The 15810-nt window shown below is 38.9% G+C and overlaps 1 protein-coding gene across 1 annotated transcript in view; it reads right to left on the minus strand.

The window, feature by feature from the left end:
- Window positions 1-2413: 2413 nt before the first annotated feature.
- CDR2 (cerebellar degeneration-related protein 2, 62kDa) overlaps window positions 2414-15810 on the minus strand; it is a 13875-nt gene continuing 478 nt past the window's right edge. Inside the window, exons 2-5 of the mRNA XM_010570203.1 lie at window positions 10024-10136; window positions 5180-5328; window positions 4740-4904; window positions 2414-3518 (exon numbers count right to left, since the gene is read on the minus strand). Coding sequence (XP_010568505.1) covers window positions 2651-3518; window positions 4740-4904; window positions 5180-5328; window positions 10024-10136 — 1295 coding nt within the window. The 3' untranslated portion in view covers window positions 2414-2650. The remainder of the gene's footprint in view (window positions 3519-4739; window positions 4905-5179; window positions 5329-10023; window positions 10137-15810) is intronic.

Consider the following 15810-nt stretch of genomic DNA (forward strand, 5'->3'; position numbering starts at 1 on the left):
TCAAGGAGATTCTATTAATTTCATCTACTTATGCTCAGAAAAGGCCGAGTTGTTGACTAAAATAAGCAGATTAAGGTAGTTAATCCAGATAAGATTGGCTAAGAATATTGTTACCACACTTATGGCATTTCACATTTCTGTGGAAAATACCTAAACTGTGAAAACTCTACCTTAATTAATACGCTAGCGTGGTTCATTAACTGCATCAATATAACTGGGAGGTGTTTTAAGTTCAGGCAGCCTTTGCAGCCTTTGTCTTGGTCTGTTGCACGCACCCATGGCTGGCACTGCCCTAGTGCAGCCCTGCTGCTGTAGCATTACCTATGGCTGCACCTGTACGGCTTCTCTCGGGGAAGGCCAGAGCCTGAGAGAAGTTACGAAAGAAGAACCCAGCCGTGGAGTTTTTTATTGCACAATATGCACGGGTAAGTGTTAAAGTACAGTACAGCCAGAGCTTAGCAATGGCACAGGTAGCCAAGGGGAAGTTACATTACAGAAGCAGCAAGTAGTTCCATGGAAATCATTTTTAAAGCATAAAAACTGTATGTATGAAAGTGCTCTAAATTAGCGAGCAGTAATAAACCACTGAAGATCACCTATTTAACCAAAAATTCTGAATTGCTTTTACATGTCTTCTGGTCCAGCAGGTGTGAATTCCCCCTTCCCCAGAAGCAGTGAGGAATATTAGTAGTAAATCACCGGTGACTAACAGTGTCATGTCTTTCTCATTTAAGGTTACTGCTTTCCAGTATCTGAATTGGGCAGACCTCCAGGTGACAAGGATCCAAGTGTTAGGGAAACAGCGACAACACAGTTAACCTGATGGCAGAACAGCAGCTTTTCTGCCTCCCCCCCATTTTGAACAGCACTGCCAAACACCACAATGAGAAGAAACTACATAGTTCCCTCTGCATTTCTATCCTAGATAGGCCTCTCCTTTTCCATACAGCATAACCTTTTTAAAATACAAACTTAATGGGAACTCCATCCTAGCTCTGTAGATGTAGGAAAGATGGCAAGACTAGATAATGCAGGTGCCATCTGTACCTAGTTTACTGTTCCCTGATTGGCACAGATGGGCATAGTTACTAGTCACACATGTAGCTTGACTGGATTGTTTATTTGCTTAGAAAAATACAAGAGCCAGATTCTTATTTTTAAATAATTTTCAGAATGCAATACATGTTTTGGGGAAAATCCCACAATATGACATCTTAATACTGCAACTGAAGGACAGCTATACACAAGCGCAACAGGATACAACATAAGGCAGACAGAACTGCAACAGCTGAACTAAAGCTGAGAAACTGTCAACGTTCTGTGTCAACTGTTTGGTGTATCGCAGCAACTCAGACAGGCAGTAAGTTGATTGCAAGAACAGCTGCCCAAATTAAGCTATGAGACCCTTTATAAGGAAAAGGATGTCACTTTTCATTGTGCCTTTCCTCCTCCCCTTAATCTCTTAGCCTTTCTTTTCCTCACACTTTGAAGCAGTTTTAAAGAACATACTTCTCCATGTTCTTTGTTTTTCAGAATTTGAATATGTATGAATTACTATTAGGGAGTGGAGAAGGGGAAGAACAAGAGCGTGGTCCCCTGTTTTCAGTAGGGTATGTTCTGGCAGTGTTGTGTCCATCCTCCCACCCCTGAGGCAGCATGGAATAAATAGGTCCACAGAAGCTGATGCTGGAAGCAACAGACAGAACAGCATGAGAAGGTTTTACCTGGCCCATCTCCTTCAAGCACTTGGAGTTTGTGATATGTAAGAAGAAAAGCTATTCCACTATGTCAGTGCTACTACTAAAGTTAAATAGCTAAATTGCAACTTTCTATCTTACCAAATACACATAAAGATGTGCAGACATTCCACCAAAGAACAGTAGGTCCCAAATAACATACATAATCAATTCACAGTATCTTGCCTTAAGACAAAGTGCCCTACATAAGAAACCATACCTAAAAAGCCACGCAAACTTCACATCAAATCCTTTCTTAGTAGGAAGACATTTACACCAATCTGTGGGAGAGCTTAGCACATGTGGAAATGTGGTATTGGCTTCAAGCAAGCACAGCGCAGGCTGCTGTGCCAGCTCTCCGCCTCCCTGCCAAAGCAAGTTCAGCTAGACTGCTAACTTCATTCTCAAGAACCAAGGAGAGGCTGCCCATCAACTGGTCAGGGGCTTTGTTTTTGTTCATTTTCTACACAGATGTAGTTACAGGGCTAGATCATCACTGCAAACTAAAGGAAAGCTTTAGTCTGGTTCCTTGTGAGAAATACAGTACAGCTTTCTTAGCTCTGTTATTTTTGATGTGGACTAAGCAAATAGTGTCAGTTACTGCTCTGGCCAGAGATTAAGTGTAGGATGAAGTAGTAGTGTAGCATTAAGCTATGATGTCCGTTTGCTTTACAACCACTAGTTTGTGTGACAGTGCTAAACAACATTAAATCTATTGCTACATAGCTACAGGGAGACTACCTGTTAACTAACTAGCCTGTTAACTACAGGTCTACAAGCTAATTCAAAACATTCATTTTGAGTGCTCAAGAAATACATCAGTATAAGGGGTCTTCTGACACTTGTATAAAGTTCTTCCCCCTCTTGACTAACATTAGTCATCAACAGAAAATGGGTCATCAGCATGTCCAATGTTATGGCTGAGAGGAGAGGGACTTGTACTTAGCTCTGTGTTCATCTATTTCTTCTTTTGTTTTTCTGATACAACTAAAAATTTCCTTGAAGAGTGCTTTATATTCAGGAAGAGCATTTGCGGGAGAGTCACTTAGCTCCACATTTGTGAATTCTTGATTGCTAGCTGAAAGATCATACTGGGTGTTCCCCACATTTAGGTCTTTGGAGTACTGCTTCAGCGTTTGTACAGCCTTGTGTTTCAAAGAATCTTCATCCATTTGACATTTCTTCAAAAGTTCCTCATACTTCACTTTCAGAGCATTATACTGAGCATCAACTTCATTAAGAACAGAGATTCCTCGCTGCTTCACAGCTTCAGCTCTCCTAATACATGTTTCTTCGTGGCCCCTTAGAATGTCTCCCCCTGCAGCACTGCTTAGGAAAGTTTCGCTGCTGCTCCGTTTCAGTGCCTTCTTCTCAAGCTCCGATACAGTCAGAAGTCCATCATCTGCCGGGCTCTGACCAAGCTCCCTTTCTAAAGATTCCTTGAATGAAATGAAAAAGGATTCTGGCACCAATTTCTCTGCATTATGGAATGTGTTTTCAGACTGAAGTATTTGTCTCATTTCAGCTACTTCCGCTTCCAGCTCCTCTGCACGAGCCCGATATAAGTCTATATCGACAAGCCTCTGTTCAAGGTCACAGTTCTCTTTTACCATAAGACTATATTCCTCTTCCATTGTTACCCTCTTCTCTTTTTCTAGGTTAAGCTGGGCTTGCAAAACTGTAACTGCCTTTTTTAAGTTCTCATTTTCTTCTTCTAGAGGACTTAGCTGACTATCCATCGAAGTAATCTTTTCTGCAAACACATGATCATAAACAAAATACCTGCAGAAACAAAATAAGTGTTATCAAATTTAGGAAATACATCTGAGCACAACTCCTGAAGTTTTCCTGTCCTGGGTAACTAATGACAGATTTAACCTGTGTGCTAACACGCCTCAAAGTATACATAGCAGTCATTTTACTAACTTATTGGTCCATTTAATAATCAAAACAGAGTTTGTTACTTAATTCTGTCAAATCAAGCCTCCCAGCTTAAGCAGAATGGCAGCTCATTAACAGTTTCAAGTTACCAACAAGCTTATTGAATAACAAGATCTATAATTTAAGTTTAAATAAACATTGCCCTCATGTATCATGCAATACTTTCTGACACTTGGATTATTTTTCTGCAGCACTCCACTCTTGTAACTTTTGTCACTATTGATTGTGGGAACAAGCTTCAAAATTGACAAGGCAATTCTGTAGGCTGGTATTTCCACAAGCCTTTGGCAGTTTGAAAGAATCCACTTATCTTTTGAATTGTCAAGAAATAACTTTTCTGGATGTACGGATTTATTCTACAGTCCTACCTCCACGTAGTGCTGAAGCCCAGACACAAAAGCCTGTTCTGCCTGTCCGTGGAGGTGCTTCACTTAAGAAATTACCTTCTAGGATTGAAGCTAGTCTGAGCTTTTACCCCAGGTGATTGTCCTGATGGGCATACTAATGCAGTTCAGCTGGGTAAAACTGCTCTAAATTAAAAAAGCAGCCCAGATCTCCTAGCATCATTTTACCAGCTTAAGCATCATTTTAACCAGCTTAAGTTCAGGAAAGCTATTGCAGGAATCCTGCCTGCCTTGGAAAAAAAAAGTACCCACGGACATCCAAGGAAAGGGTAAGTTACAGAAAATATTTTGCATTTAGGATATTTGCTTTTCAGAGTATCTGTGTGTATGCTCTTATCTGACTGAAAATAGTGGGATGCAAATTGCTGTAAGCTTTCTAGGCTACATTTTGATATGGTTGGAGACTTTGGGAGAGAATCTTTCAGGACAGAAAGTGGAACCTGCAGTTCCTCTCACACAAAGACTAGTGCGGTCTAGAAGTATGCCAGAAGCAGTGGCAACACCACACAGTGCAGGACTCCACAGATATTTTGCTAGTTGTGAACGTCAGATGTTTTTCTGCTAGCTTGTTTGACATCTGTGCTTATGTCTTAGTTTTTAAAGCTTTGCTTAAAATAATTTCAGTATTCTCTTTGCTATGCAAGGTAAAAAGTCTTACTGGCGAAGGTCATACAGCTCCTTCAAACATGAGAAACTATGCACTGATCTTGGCTGGTCAGATCTCTCATGGTTCATCCGGCCTCGTCCAGTCTTTTTCAATTCTTCTACTTGTCGTTGCAGGTCATCTATGTGTGTCTGCAGATTTTCAATAGTCTCTGTCAAGCTAAAAGGTGAAGGACTGCTGTTAAAAACATTTGAATGCTTAGTCAAGGACATGGGAATTTCTCATTCCCTCATATTGTAGGTTCTTCTCTGAATGCTGCTCTTTGGCCCCAAAAGACCTTTAAAATAAAACTATCCTTTCAATTTAACAGTATTGTAGAACACCACTAGACAGAGACAGCCACCCAATAACCTCACAAATACACTTGGACTGCTCTTTGTCATATTATCAACTGGGCTGGGGAGGGGGGGGGAACCCTAGTGTAAGTTTGTTACCTTAATATCTTTTGTTGTGAAGCTCTACTCTCTGCAACTAGCTTTTGATTAGTGTCTTCCAGTTCTCTTGCTGTCACATCCAGCTGTTCATAGACTTTTGCATGCTGATCATTCATCTGACGCAAGAGCTCCACTTGCTTTGTGAGGTACTGCAACACAGTATTGCTGTTACTAGTTTACACTTGAAACACAAAGACAGGACTATTATTCTGCATTTTTTCTTCACATTCATAGAGAAACTACTAAATTTCAGAAATGTAGATTCCAGTGGTTGCTTTGGTTAAGTGTTCAGTTGAAAAGGCACCATCAGTAACTCAGCTAGGCAGCTTGCCTTTGTCATGGAGGTCAACCCAGGCTGATCAAACAGCCTTTTATCCAGAGGAGTTGGCTTTGGTCGTGCAAGCTGTCTTTATCTAGCCTTGCTGCAGCTAGGCTTTTGCCAGAACCTGAGCATTCTGGATTGGGTTTGTCTGTACTGCAGTTGTCACTGATGCAGCCTTGAATCCAGACTTCAAACATAGCCCTTAACTATCCACTGAGTCCTTCTAAAAGTTGCAGTAGGCTCCAACAGAAATTTTTCAACAGTGTTGACCCAAAAATTTTCTTAGCATTAAAACTGAAATATTAGATAGTACCATCCATAACTGAATTTCTTTTCCACTGACCTAAGTTCTTCCAGTCTGAAGCAGCACTAGGTTCATCAGAACAGAATTTAGGTTGTAGTCACACTTAAGAAAGTATACGGGCTACTATGTGTCAGGAAGTATACTCAAATTATTGAATTTAATCTTTAAGTACTCACAGGGAACTATTCCAGTTACGATAATCCCAAACAAAGGTCTCCTGCCTTTTTTAAAAAATAAAACTCCACATGAAATATTCTCATTTAAATTCTCTTTAGTTTTACAATTAACAACATAGGCTGTTAAGTTTCTTGAATAATGTCAGAAAGCTTAGAATTCTCAGTCTAAGAGCAGTTAACAATCCCCTAAAGGCTCTTAATACAAGTGTCTTATATTGTCCCACCCAGGATAGGGCTGATCCAAGTCCAAAAATCTACAAGAGAATTTGCAGACTGACTTGAACAAAAAAACCCTAACCCTTTAAATCTGAAATACTTTGTTCTTGCATAGAATTTATTTCTTGCAATATATTCTGTATTACTACATGCTACTTACTGAAAAGTAAATTTCAAGTAGGAACACCCAGCAGACTTCTAGGCAGAATTACTTCTCTTTACATAGGCCTGCTACATACTCGAAACTTCTAATATTCTACTTAACCTTTTACCTCATTAAAAGATTGGTGGGTTTACATTTTAGGCAATTTAAGAACAGATAATAAGTTAATCTAGGACTAGTAACTGCTACATACAGACTTCTAGAAGATCAACATGATAGCAGTTGGCTAGATCCTTTCATAGCCTGTGCGCACATGACTGAGGATTTATACAAAAATAGTACATGGATTAGCAGCAGAATCTCAATGTGACCCATTTCAGATTAACTTTCCCTATTGGTTATTCTCAGAAGGAGCTGGAAATCTTCAGACTTTCTTCAGCGATAGGAGCGTGGCTAAGCACAGAAGCCAAACCTTTGGTGCCAGAATTAGATGTTACTACTTATTACAATGGGCTTTTGCAGAAGTTTTAGATGAATGGAAGAGGTGAAGCACCATTTTCTTCACCTTGCGTCTCTAGTATCTTCAGTGTTGGTGTCAAGTTGGCCTGCTATAACCAGGCCACCAAAACAAAGTACAGATGTGGTAATAAATAATTTAGAAGTTCAAATTTATTCCACTTCCCCTGCAGCTGAGCACCTAACATGAAGCAGCATTTCAGACTTCTTGCATGCTACCACATGATAAAAGGAGAGTGTCAGTATTTCTGAAGTCTGAGTGCTGAGAACAGATTCAGACAGGAATAAAGTTGCCCTTTCAATCCAGCATTTATTACATCTACAGTGATTAGTTAGTGGCACACGTGTCAGCACAGAGGTCAGATATAATGAGCCAAGGCTGTAAAACGCTTAGTATGTTAGCGTTTAATATATTAGATGTAATCTTAAGCATCCCAAAGCCTTTGACCCTTCCTTTTCAGTGCAGACAAGGTAGTACCATATTTCAGAATGATTTCTTGGCCAGTTCTAGACTTTGCTACCCATAAGATGTGAATTAATAGGAAAAAAACCCCAGAGATTTACACTGATATACTGCACTGAAAAGGCTACACAGCAGAGTAGCTACAAGTAGCTGAAAGATCACATTTAGGTTAGAGACAAGTACTTGAAAATTAGGAAAAATCAAGCATAGAGACTGGATACACCACTTGCACACGTATCCTGTGCAGTGGGGTATCCTGCGCTCCCAAAGACAGAAATATAGGTTTGAAAATAACTGACTGAACTGCTTTCACCAGCTAAAAAGTACTGCACCTTGCATATGCTAACTTTTATTCCCATTTGTTTCAGTGAATTCCTGTAACAATCCCTTGTGCCAGTAAGCTAATATATTCCGTTCCTCCATCTTGAGGTTCTCTGGGTATTTGAAGAAGGGGAGCATTTGATTTTCCCTTTTCTACCAGAAATCCAGATACAAGAGAGACTTCTTTGGAGAAAGAAATGTTTTGAGTTGCTATTACACTTTTAAACTGCACTGGGAAAAGACAGAAGATTAAGACAGGTGGTAGAACAGAGAAGACAGCATGTTTTTATGGTAGATTCGAATACAGTCTACAGGTTCTTTGACTCAACACAGTGAGGTGGGCAAATAAAGGTGCAGGCAGTACTTAGATGTCGGAAGCATCACAAAAACTGTTCTCCCTTCTCTCTTCCCCCTCCTTTTTGGGGGGAGACTAATAGGACAACCCAATATACACTCCTGCCCATGTTGGGGGAGAAGAAGAAAGAGAAAAAAGAGGTATCAGATAAAGCCTTCAAAAAGTAGTATTGCACAAGTCTTGATTTGGGTTTTTTTGGTTGGCTAAGCAAAGCAAGATATTGAGAGAACGAATTAGTCTGTCACTGTTTGAGGTTGTCTGAACATACAAGTACTTGACCCTACAACACACCAACAACTATAGGTCACTACTGGAAAGACACCTTAGACCACTTCCTGGTGCTGAAGCCCTCTTATGTTGTCAATAAACACTAACCCACAAAAAAAGCTTAAGCAAATAAACTAGATTAAACCAACAGGATATTACATCCTTAATCACACTAGACTATTTCTATAAATGAATGCAGCTTAGCAATAATGTATTTTCCATATTTCAAGATAGAGTTAAAATACAGCTGCTTATTAAGTAGCTACACCCAATGAGCCAGGTTAGTTATCTATCACAAAGTTATACTGTGTTATTTCGAAAGGTGTGTTGTAACTGTGTTAAACGCTTCCTTAAACACAATTGTTCATACAGGTGTTGAACCTCAAGTAGAATAGTATTTGTATAGCACCTTGAAGTGTGTGTCCTCTCTAGATCTTAAGAATTAATCTTTTTATAAAAACCATTCATGGCAATGAGTTATTTTAAGTTTCGACATAAGTAAATACATTCTTTGTAATGCTGTGGCACTAATATAAGCATCAGCCATTCCAACCATGGTATCACGGAATGAATAAGACAACAAAGATGATGTTTAGCATGTAATAAGAGGAAAGAGACAAAGTATGAGGTACAAAACAGAAGTATCTTATTAAAAAAAAAAAAAAACAAAACCACACTAACAACCCTGCACTCAGAAATTGTGCAGCACCTAATAAAAATGCTGCATTTGTGTTAACACGACTAAAGACACCTATATGTTTTTAAGTATTAAGCTTAGGATTCTTTAAGTTACCTGTTACCACTACAATAAGTGTTTTAAGTTGCAGCTGTACAAAATCCACACACTGTCCATAACTGCGTAAGTACTGCCTGCACAAAGGAACTGAGATTCTGTAAAAATCTAGTGTATACCAGTCACAGCCTGTTCCCTGTGATTCGTACCAGAACCAAACTGAAATGCTGACTACACTTCCAATATGTTGTCAGTCAGCAAAGTACTGAATATTTAATAATTTCATTATTAGAGACCATGCATAGCCCTCTAATAGCTGAAAAAAAATCCATTATGCTGACAAATGCTGGGTCTGCAAGAACACAGGCAATATGAAAAAAAAAAAAAGAAATTGCCAAAATGGCCAGGTTTCCCACCACGTAACACAAAGATGGGTGGTTTTGAAAGGTGATGATTTTTTTTCCCCCCCTGAAAAATACATAACAATATTATCTACTACATCCTGTATTTAGATACTATTTAAGTGTTTGGGTTTGCTGGGGTGGTTTGTTTGTTTTTTAATTAAAATAGACTTCAGCTCCTTTTACCACAGCTCAGTTTAGTGGAAGTACATATCCTCAGATTTTATTTCAATCTCTCCTACACTTATCAGCATTTAAATTTCAGTGCTGTAACCACTAACATTTTCATATAATGATTTAAATTATTGATTTATTATCATCATATAATTTAATGTCATTTTACCTGGAAAGATCAGCAAAATTTAGCAATAAAATAACTGAAGTGACTTTTCTGTACAAAAAGAAAAATACCAGTCATTTGTCACTAAACAAGCCAAATGCAACATGAAGTTTAATGGCACAAAGCTTCCAGTAATAAGACAAACAGTTCTAACTATGATCAAGCCTATACAGGTTCTCAAATTCTCAAAGTAGCACACGTGGTTAAAGGTTGTTCAGTATTTTTCTTTAAAGTGTCCATCAGATATCAAGAAATTCAGATCTCAACTTATGTGCTGTTATGTTGCAGGTCTAGATGCTATAACACTTGGATCCCTTAATTATTTACCTCTATCTCCTGCAGTTGCTCTTGATTTGTTGCATACATTTGCTGTAAAGATTCTTCTAGTTCAGTGTTTCGGTCCAGTAGTGTTTTCCCAAGCTCAGCAGCAAGGTGAAGATCTAACCAAAGAAATCACGTTTGCACATAAGTTGTAGAGCCAATAATATAATCTAATTTTAAAGCATTTTACTTGACGTGGGTTTTTATTGCTGTTATAACTGCTCTAAGTTATTTCCAGTACCCAAAATGAAAGTCAGCTTATACTTAAGTATAACATTCATATACCATTTATAATGCAAGTCTAAGTCAATCCTGAAACCTAGAAGATAATCTTTATTTCATGAAGCTTCCTTAGTTCCTTCCTTTGGCCCCTCGGCCACAGGTCAAACACATCCAGCCATCTTCTCTTCACATCCCACAACCTGCCTAGTACTACACCAGCATCTCCATCCCAGGTGTCCGTTAGTGACACTTCACCATGTTTACAGCACTCGTATTTTAGAAGAGTAAGCGTAAAAGACCCTGCAAATGTTCATCAGGGTAGACCCAGGCCAAAGCTGACTGCACTGTTACTTACTTTGCTGTTCTTCCCTATTACCCCTTCACCAAAGAGCTCAGGTCATACAGGATCAGTGTACTAAACAAAAGTTTCAGATGCTCTTTATGGTGAAACAATAATATCAAAAAAACATAAAACTGATAAAGAAGTGTAGCTATTCTGCTTTTCAAGCTCATAAACCTAGGAGACAAGAATTGTTTTATGTGCTCCAAAACATCATTTTAAATGTCATTTGTTCTCAAGCACTTAATCTCAATTTCACTTCAGTCATCTTCAATCACCTCCAGGGTGCAGTGACTGTAGTTGCTTCAAATTAAGAAATAAGTCATCTGAACACTCAGTTCCTTTCTAGAGGAAAGCTTGATATTTGTTCAACAGCATCAGTAGTGCTAGATATTCTATATTATTATGTTTAAAGTCGTGTAATTTAAAAGCTAACATAATGCAACAAAGAAATAAATCTTGGTGTTGTTGCTAAAACTGTAATTACTCTGTGCAGGGTATTACTGTCCTGGTTTCAGCTGGGATGTAGTTAACTGTCTTACTAGTAGCTGGTACAGTGCTATGTTTTGAGTTCAGTATGTGAAGAATGTTGATAACACTGATGTTTTCAGTTGTTGCTCAGTAGTGTTTAGACTACAGTCAAGGATTTTTCAGCTTCTCATGCCCAGCCAGGGCACCTGACCCAAACTGGCCAACAGGGTATTCCATACCATGTGACGTCCCATCTAGTTTAGGAACTGGGAAGGGGGGGGCAGGGATTCGCCGCTCGGGGACTGGCTGGGTGTCGGTCGGCGGGTGGGGAGCAATTGCCCTGCACATCATTTGTACATTTCAATCCTTTTATTACTACTGTTGTCATTTTATTAGTGTTATCATTATCATTATTAGTCTCTTCTTTTCTGTTCTATTAAATCGTTCTTATCTCAACCCAGGAGTTTTACTTCTTTTCCTGATTTTCTCCCCCATCCCACTGGATGGGGGGGGAGTGAGTGAGTGGCTGCGTGGTGCTTAGTTGCTGGCTGGGGGTAAACCACGACAATTACACGTTAAGAATCCAACAGATTTCTAAAAATCTCTAGTTTTCCAGCTCCTTCCCATCACCTGGACCATGACCAGCTTGTCTCCTCCATGCGTGCAATACAATCTTGTTAGTTTTCACATAGAACTAGCATCACTATGGGAAAGAGACTGAAGAAAAAGTCAAGAAAAACTTAGATTGACTTCAAGAAGACCTAAATTAAAATACAAAAGACATGTATTGCATCATCAGTAGTTGTAGCTAGATGAGAAAACACATTCCATTTTCATTTAAGATGCCCTTGTTTTAACATGTTATCTTACCTCTTTCCTGCCCTTTCCCAATTATCTTATCAGCTAGTCGTTGTAATAGATACAACACTATTCCAAGATTGCTTTGTGCTAACCTTCAGTTTGGCAGCCTGTCCAAAATGATTACTCCATCTACATACATAACCCAAAGACCAAATTCAGACTTACAAGGACAAGTGAGTAGGAACATTTGTCTATTAAGTTGTTTTGCCAGAATTGGACGTCTACAACAGCTCTGGTATTCTTTACACATTCTTTACAGCTACAGTGCTTTGTTTCCTACCTTAAGATCAGATTCTTAGAATAAATGCTACAAAAAATATTTAAAACAAATCACACTGCATGGGAGTTCTTCACAGTTTCAAAAGATGTATGACTAGGAGCCACATGGCATGCTGATCTATACTTAGGAGTTTATCCTCACATAGCTTTTTCATTGTAACACTTGTTAAGAAACACAGCCTATTCTAGAGCTGGGGTTTAAAGTATTTGGATAAGGAAACCTTAAGGCATCCTGCTTAAGTTTTTCCCATTTTTAAACAGAGATTGTACATTGTTTACCCATGGACAGAGCAACTCCCAGTCAAACACCAAAAGCTGTTTGTTCTATCACATTACAGAATACTGTAGTCTTCAAATCCAGTGAATCTGTCATCCTATATAAAATGGATTCCCAATTCACAAGTTCTCATACTACGCAAATCTCTACTAGGACCCACAATCTTTAAAGCTAGTCAACAATATTGGCATCATTCAAGGCAAAGACTAAATACTTCATTCTTTTATTTTAATAGAGTAGAATAAGAGCTTTAGAGAGGATTTAGGATTATGTTAAAGACGTAATGCATAATGGAATTACTTGCTGCCGTTTCCCTTCCCAAAGTGAAAGTTTGTTCTGATGTTTAAGTACATTTAGGAGTTGATAGTTTCATTCTTAAATGCCCCCTCATCTACTAAATCAAGTAGCATATACCACACAGTACTTTGAATACAATGTGAATAATAGAATTCATGTCATTATACTTACACACTCATTCTGTTCATTAGAATGGCAGAAGCACAGATGAGTTACTATGTGAGAAACATGCTATTTTGTAATTAAGGCAATTTGTTTCTGAGGGGGAAAAGACAAGTGGAAGAGCTCAGGAACATGCAATAAAACCCTAACTCCTACCCCTGGAGAAAGCAAGGACCGAAACAATTTCACCCCTCCTAAAATTAAGAATTTGTTTTGAGTCCATTTTTCTACATTGTTAAGTACCTATAAGCCCTATAAAGAGCAAATTTTAAGAGCAAATCTGTTCCAAGATACAGAAGGAAAACAGTTAATTTACATTTCTCTTAGAGAGTTACTGTACAATACTAGAAGCACACTGCATTTTCTGTTGTAAATTTATGTAAAGTAACAGCTAAGTTCTGCCACAGACATGTATTTTTTCCTTTTCACCCAGAAGATGTAAGCAGAGAGGTTTTTAATAATGCAAACTGCATACGTGCAGATCTTCAGATCTTCATTTTAGTAAATCTGATCAGTTGTACTGGTGTTTAACATTTCCATCAGAAATCTCTAAGCCAAAACAAGACTTCAAGGATAAGTCTTCTGTGATGTTAAACAGCCCTCACTTACCAGCACTTCTCCAACCTCTTCTGACAGCGTTACTACAATTGAGAAAAAGATAAAAACAGTACAAAATCCTTCTCTTCTACTTTTCCATAACCCACCTAACAAAAATGATTCAGAGAATTTTCAATCTAAAAATAAGCCTGTTCTTTTTCAACAGTAAAAGGCATCAGTAGTGCAAGATAAGTAAACAAGCCTGGTTGAAGTTTACTTAACTGTAAAATTAAACCCTTAACTTTTTTTACTTAGCTTCATATTTCCTACTCCATGTTCAGATTACCCCCTGTTCTGCTAAAGCAAGTAACAGCAAGATGTAAAAAGAGCAGTCATGTAAAAATTCTTTTTCAAAGGTCAGCATACTGCAGCAAAACATGGATGTTGCAGAAGGAAGGATAGCTGTTCCCATCCTTAAAAGAATTCCATGAGCATTCTCTTTTCATGAACAGCATGCCAGAAAAGCCCACCTCCATTGTCAAGGCAAAAGCTTTTGGTGCATACAAAGACTGTCAAAGTTTTTCCAAAACCCTACCCTAGTTTTAAGTTTCAAAGCCTGGCTGACAAGGACTACAAGCTTGTTTCAGGGTGCTTCCTGGTGTTTTACAACCTAGGTTTTCTCATAAACTTACTCCTCAGTTTTTAAATGTGCACGGATTGTTTGGGTCGTAAAAAGTTTCAAGAGACCTTGATAAGCAATCTTACTACTCTGTTTACATACATTGGTGTTGCTTAGTCTTTGGAGGAGTATCTTTCACATTCCAGGAATAAAGTATAACAGAACACTTAAAAAAAAAAAACATTCCTGTAAGGAATTTCTTCTTTGCATTTCAACTTGCCCATCAGTTTATTTTCCTTCTTTCCCTTTTGGCAAGGCTATTAGTCACTTGTATTTAGGCTTGTAAAGAGATAATCCCCAGAAAAAGATTGTGCAAATGTTGGGAGAGCATTAACCAACCCTCAGAATGCACTAACCTCTAGAATGGAATACTGTTTCTTAAAAGCTCACAGTAGAGAGCCAAATGGTGATTATTTCACTCATTTTAATTAAAAGATTAAATTAAAGAAACATCAATAAGGCCAAAAGTCAGTTGCTATACATTTTGAAGTCTCTTTGTAGGTCTACCCCATAAACACTGACATAGTAAAAACATTGCTAAATCATGTCTTCAAATTTTCCATTTTCTTCCCTTTGACAGCAAACTATGGTTTTGGGATCTTATTTAAATTTATTGGTTTGTATCCTAGAGCCATGAAAACATCTATTTTAAGCAAAGGGTACCTAAATACAGCTCTCAAACAGTTAGCTATTTTATAGTCAAAGCATACAATTAGAGACACCTATGCTCATCTCAAAAAAAGTTTCTGCTGTCAGATGCCTGATCTCAGAGTGAAAACTGCTTAGCTAGGAAAGGCTTTCAAAAGTATCTTTCTTTATGGTTTATAGTACAGTAGCACCTACCAATCCCAAGAATTAATGTACTTCAATGTAAAAGCCAAATAAGGCTGGAGCAGGTTTGCAGGAAGCCACTTCACAGCTTTGAGTTGGCCTTTTAAAACAAGCTCAGGATTAATAACAAAAAGTAGAACTAAGTAAATACCAGTCATAAATACCACTAAGCTCGTAAGGAAATTGCACATGCTTTCCGTATCATGTCTGTAGAGGATTTTTAGTGCAATTATACTTGGTATATTCTTGTGACTCCTTCCTCACATGTGAAATCAAGGATAGCATTTAACTCCTGCAGGTAGTGTTTTAAGACCTATTCAGACAATGACATACAAGAGCTAGATACGTCTAATTCTGATGGATAGTGGAGTTATTCATATATTTTAAGAAGAAAACTTTGGAAGTTTTTAATAATGAACCTGCAACTAATCGAGCACAGCGACATTCACAGCTCCATCGACTCGAAGCCCTTACGAAAAGGCTCAACAGGGTGCAATATAGCAACCCACCCCCACGCTTCCAGCGCCCGCTATTTCCAGCGCCCACCCCGCATAGCTGCTTTACGTCCTGTCAAGGTGCAACTTTTCGGAGAGCCGCTTCCCTCCCTCCCTCCCTCCCTCCCGGGCGGAGAGGAACCCGGGCACAATTCAACTCGGCTGCAGCAACCCCTTCCGTCAAACAAAGACAGCCGCGATCTTTTATCGGTAACAGCGATCCTCTCTCTGCCTACGCGCCCGAGGCGGCGGGAAGCACGGCCGTGAGGGGAGCCCGGGCTCCCGGCTGCGACACTCGCGGGGCGGCACCGGCCCCGCTCCCGCCGCCGCCCCGCGACCCTCG

This window comes from Haliaeetus leucocephalus, unplaced genomic scaffold (genome assembly GCF_000737465.1).
Source record: "Haliaeetus leucocephalus isolate CR32 unplaced genomic scaffold, Haliaeetus_leucocephalus-4.0 Scaffold295, whole genome shotgun sequence".
NCBI lineage: Eukaryota > Metazoa > Chordata > Aves > Accipitriformes > Accipitridae > Haliaeetus > Haliaeetus leucocephalus.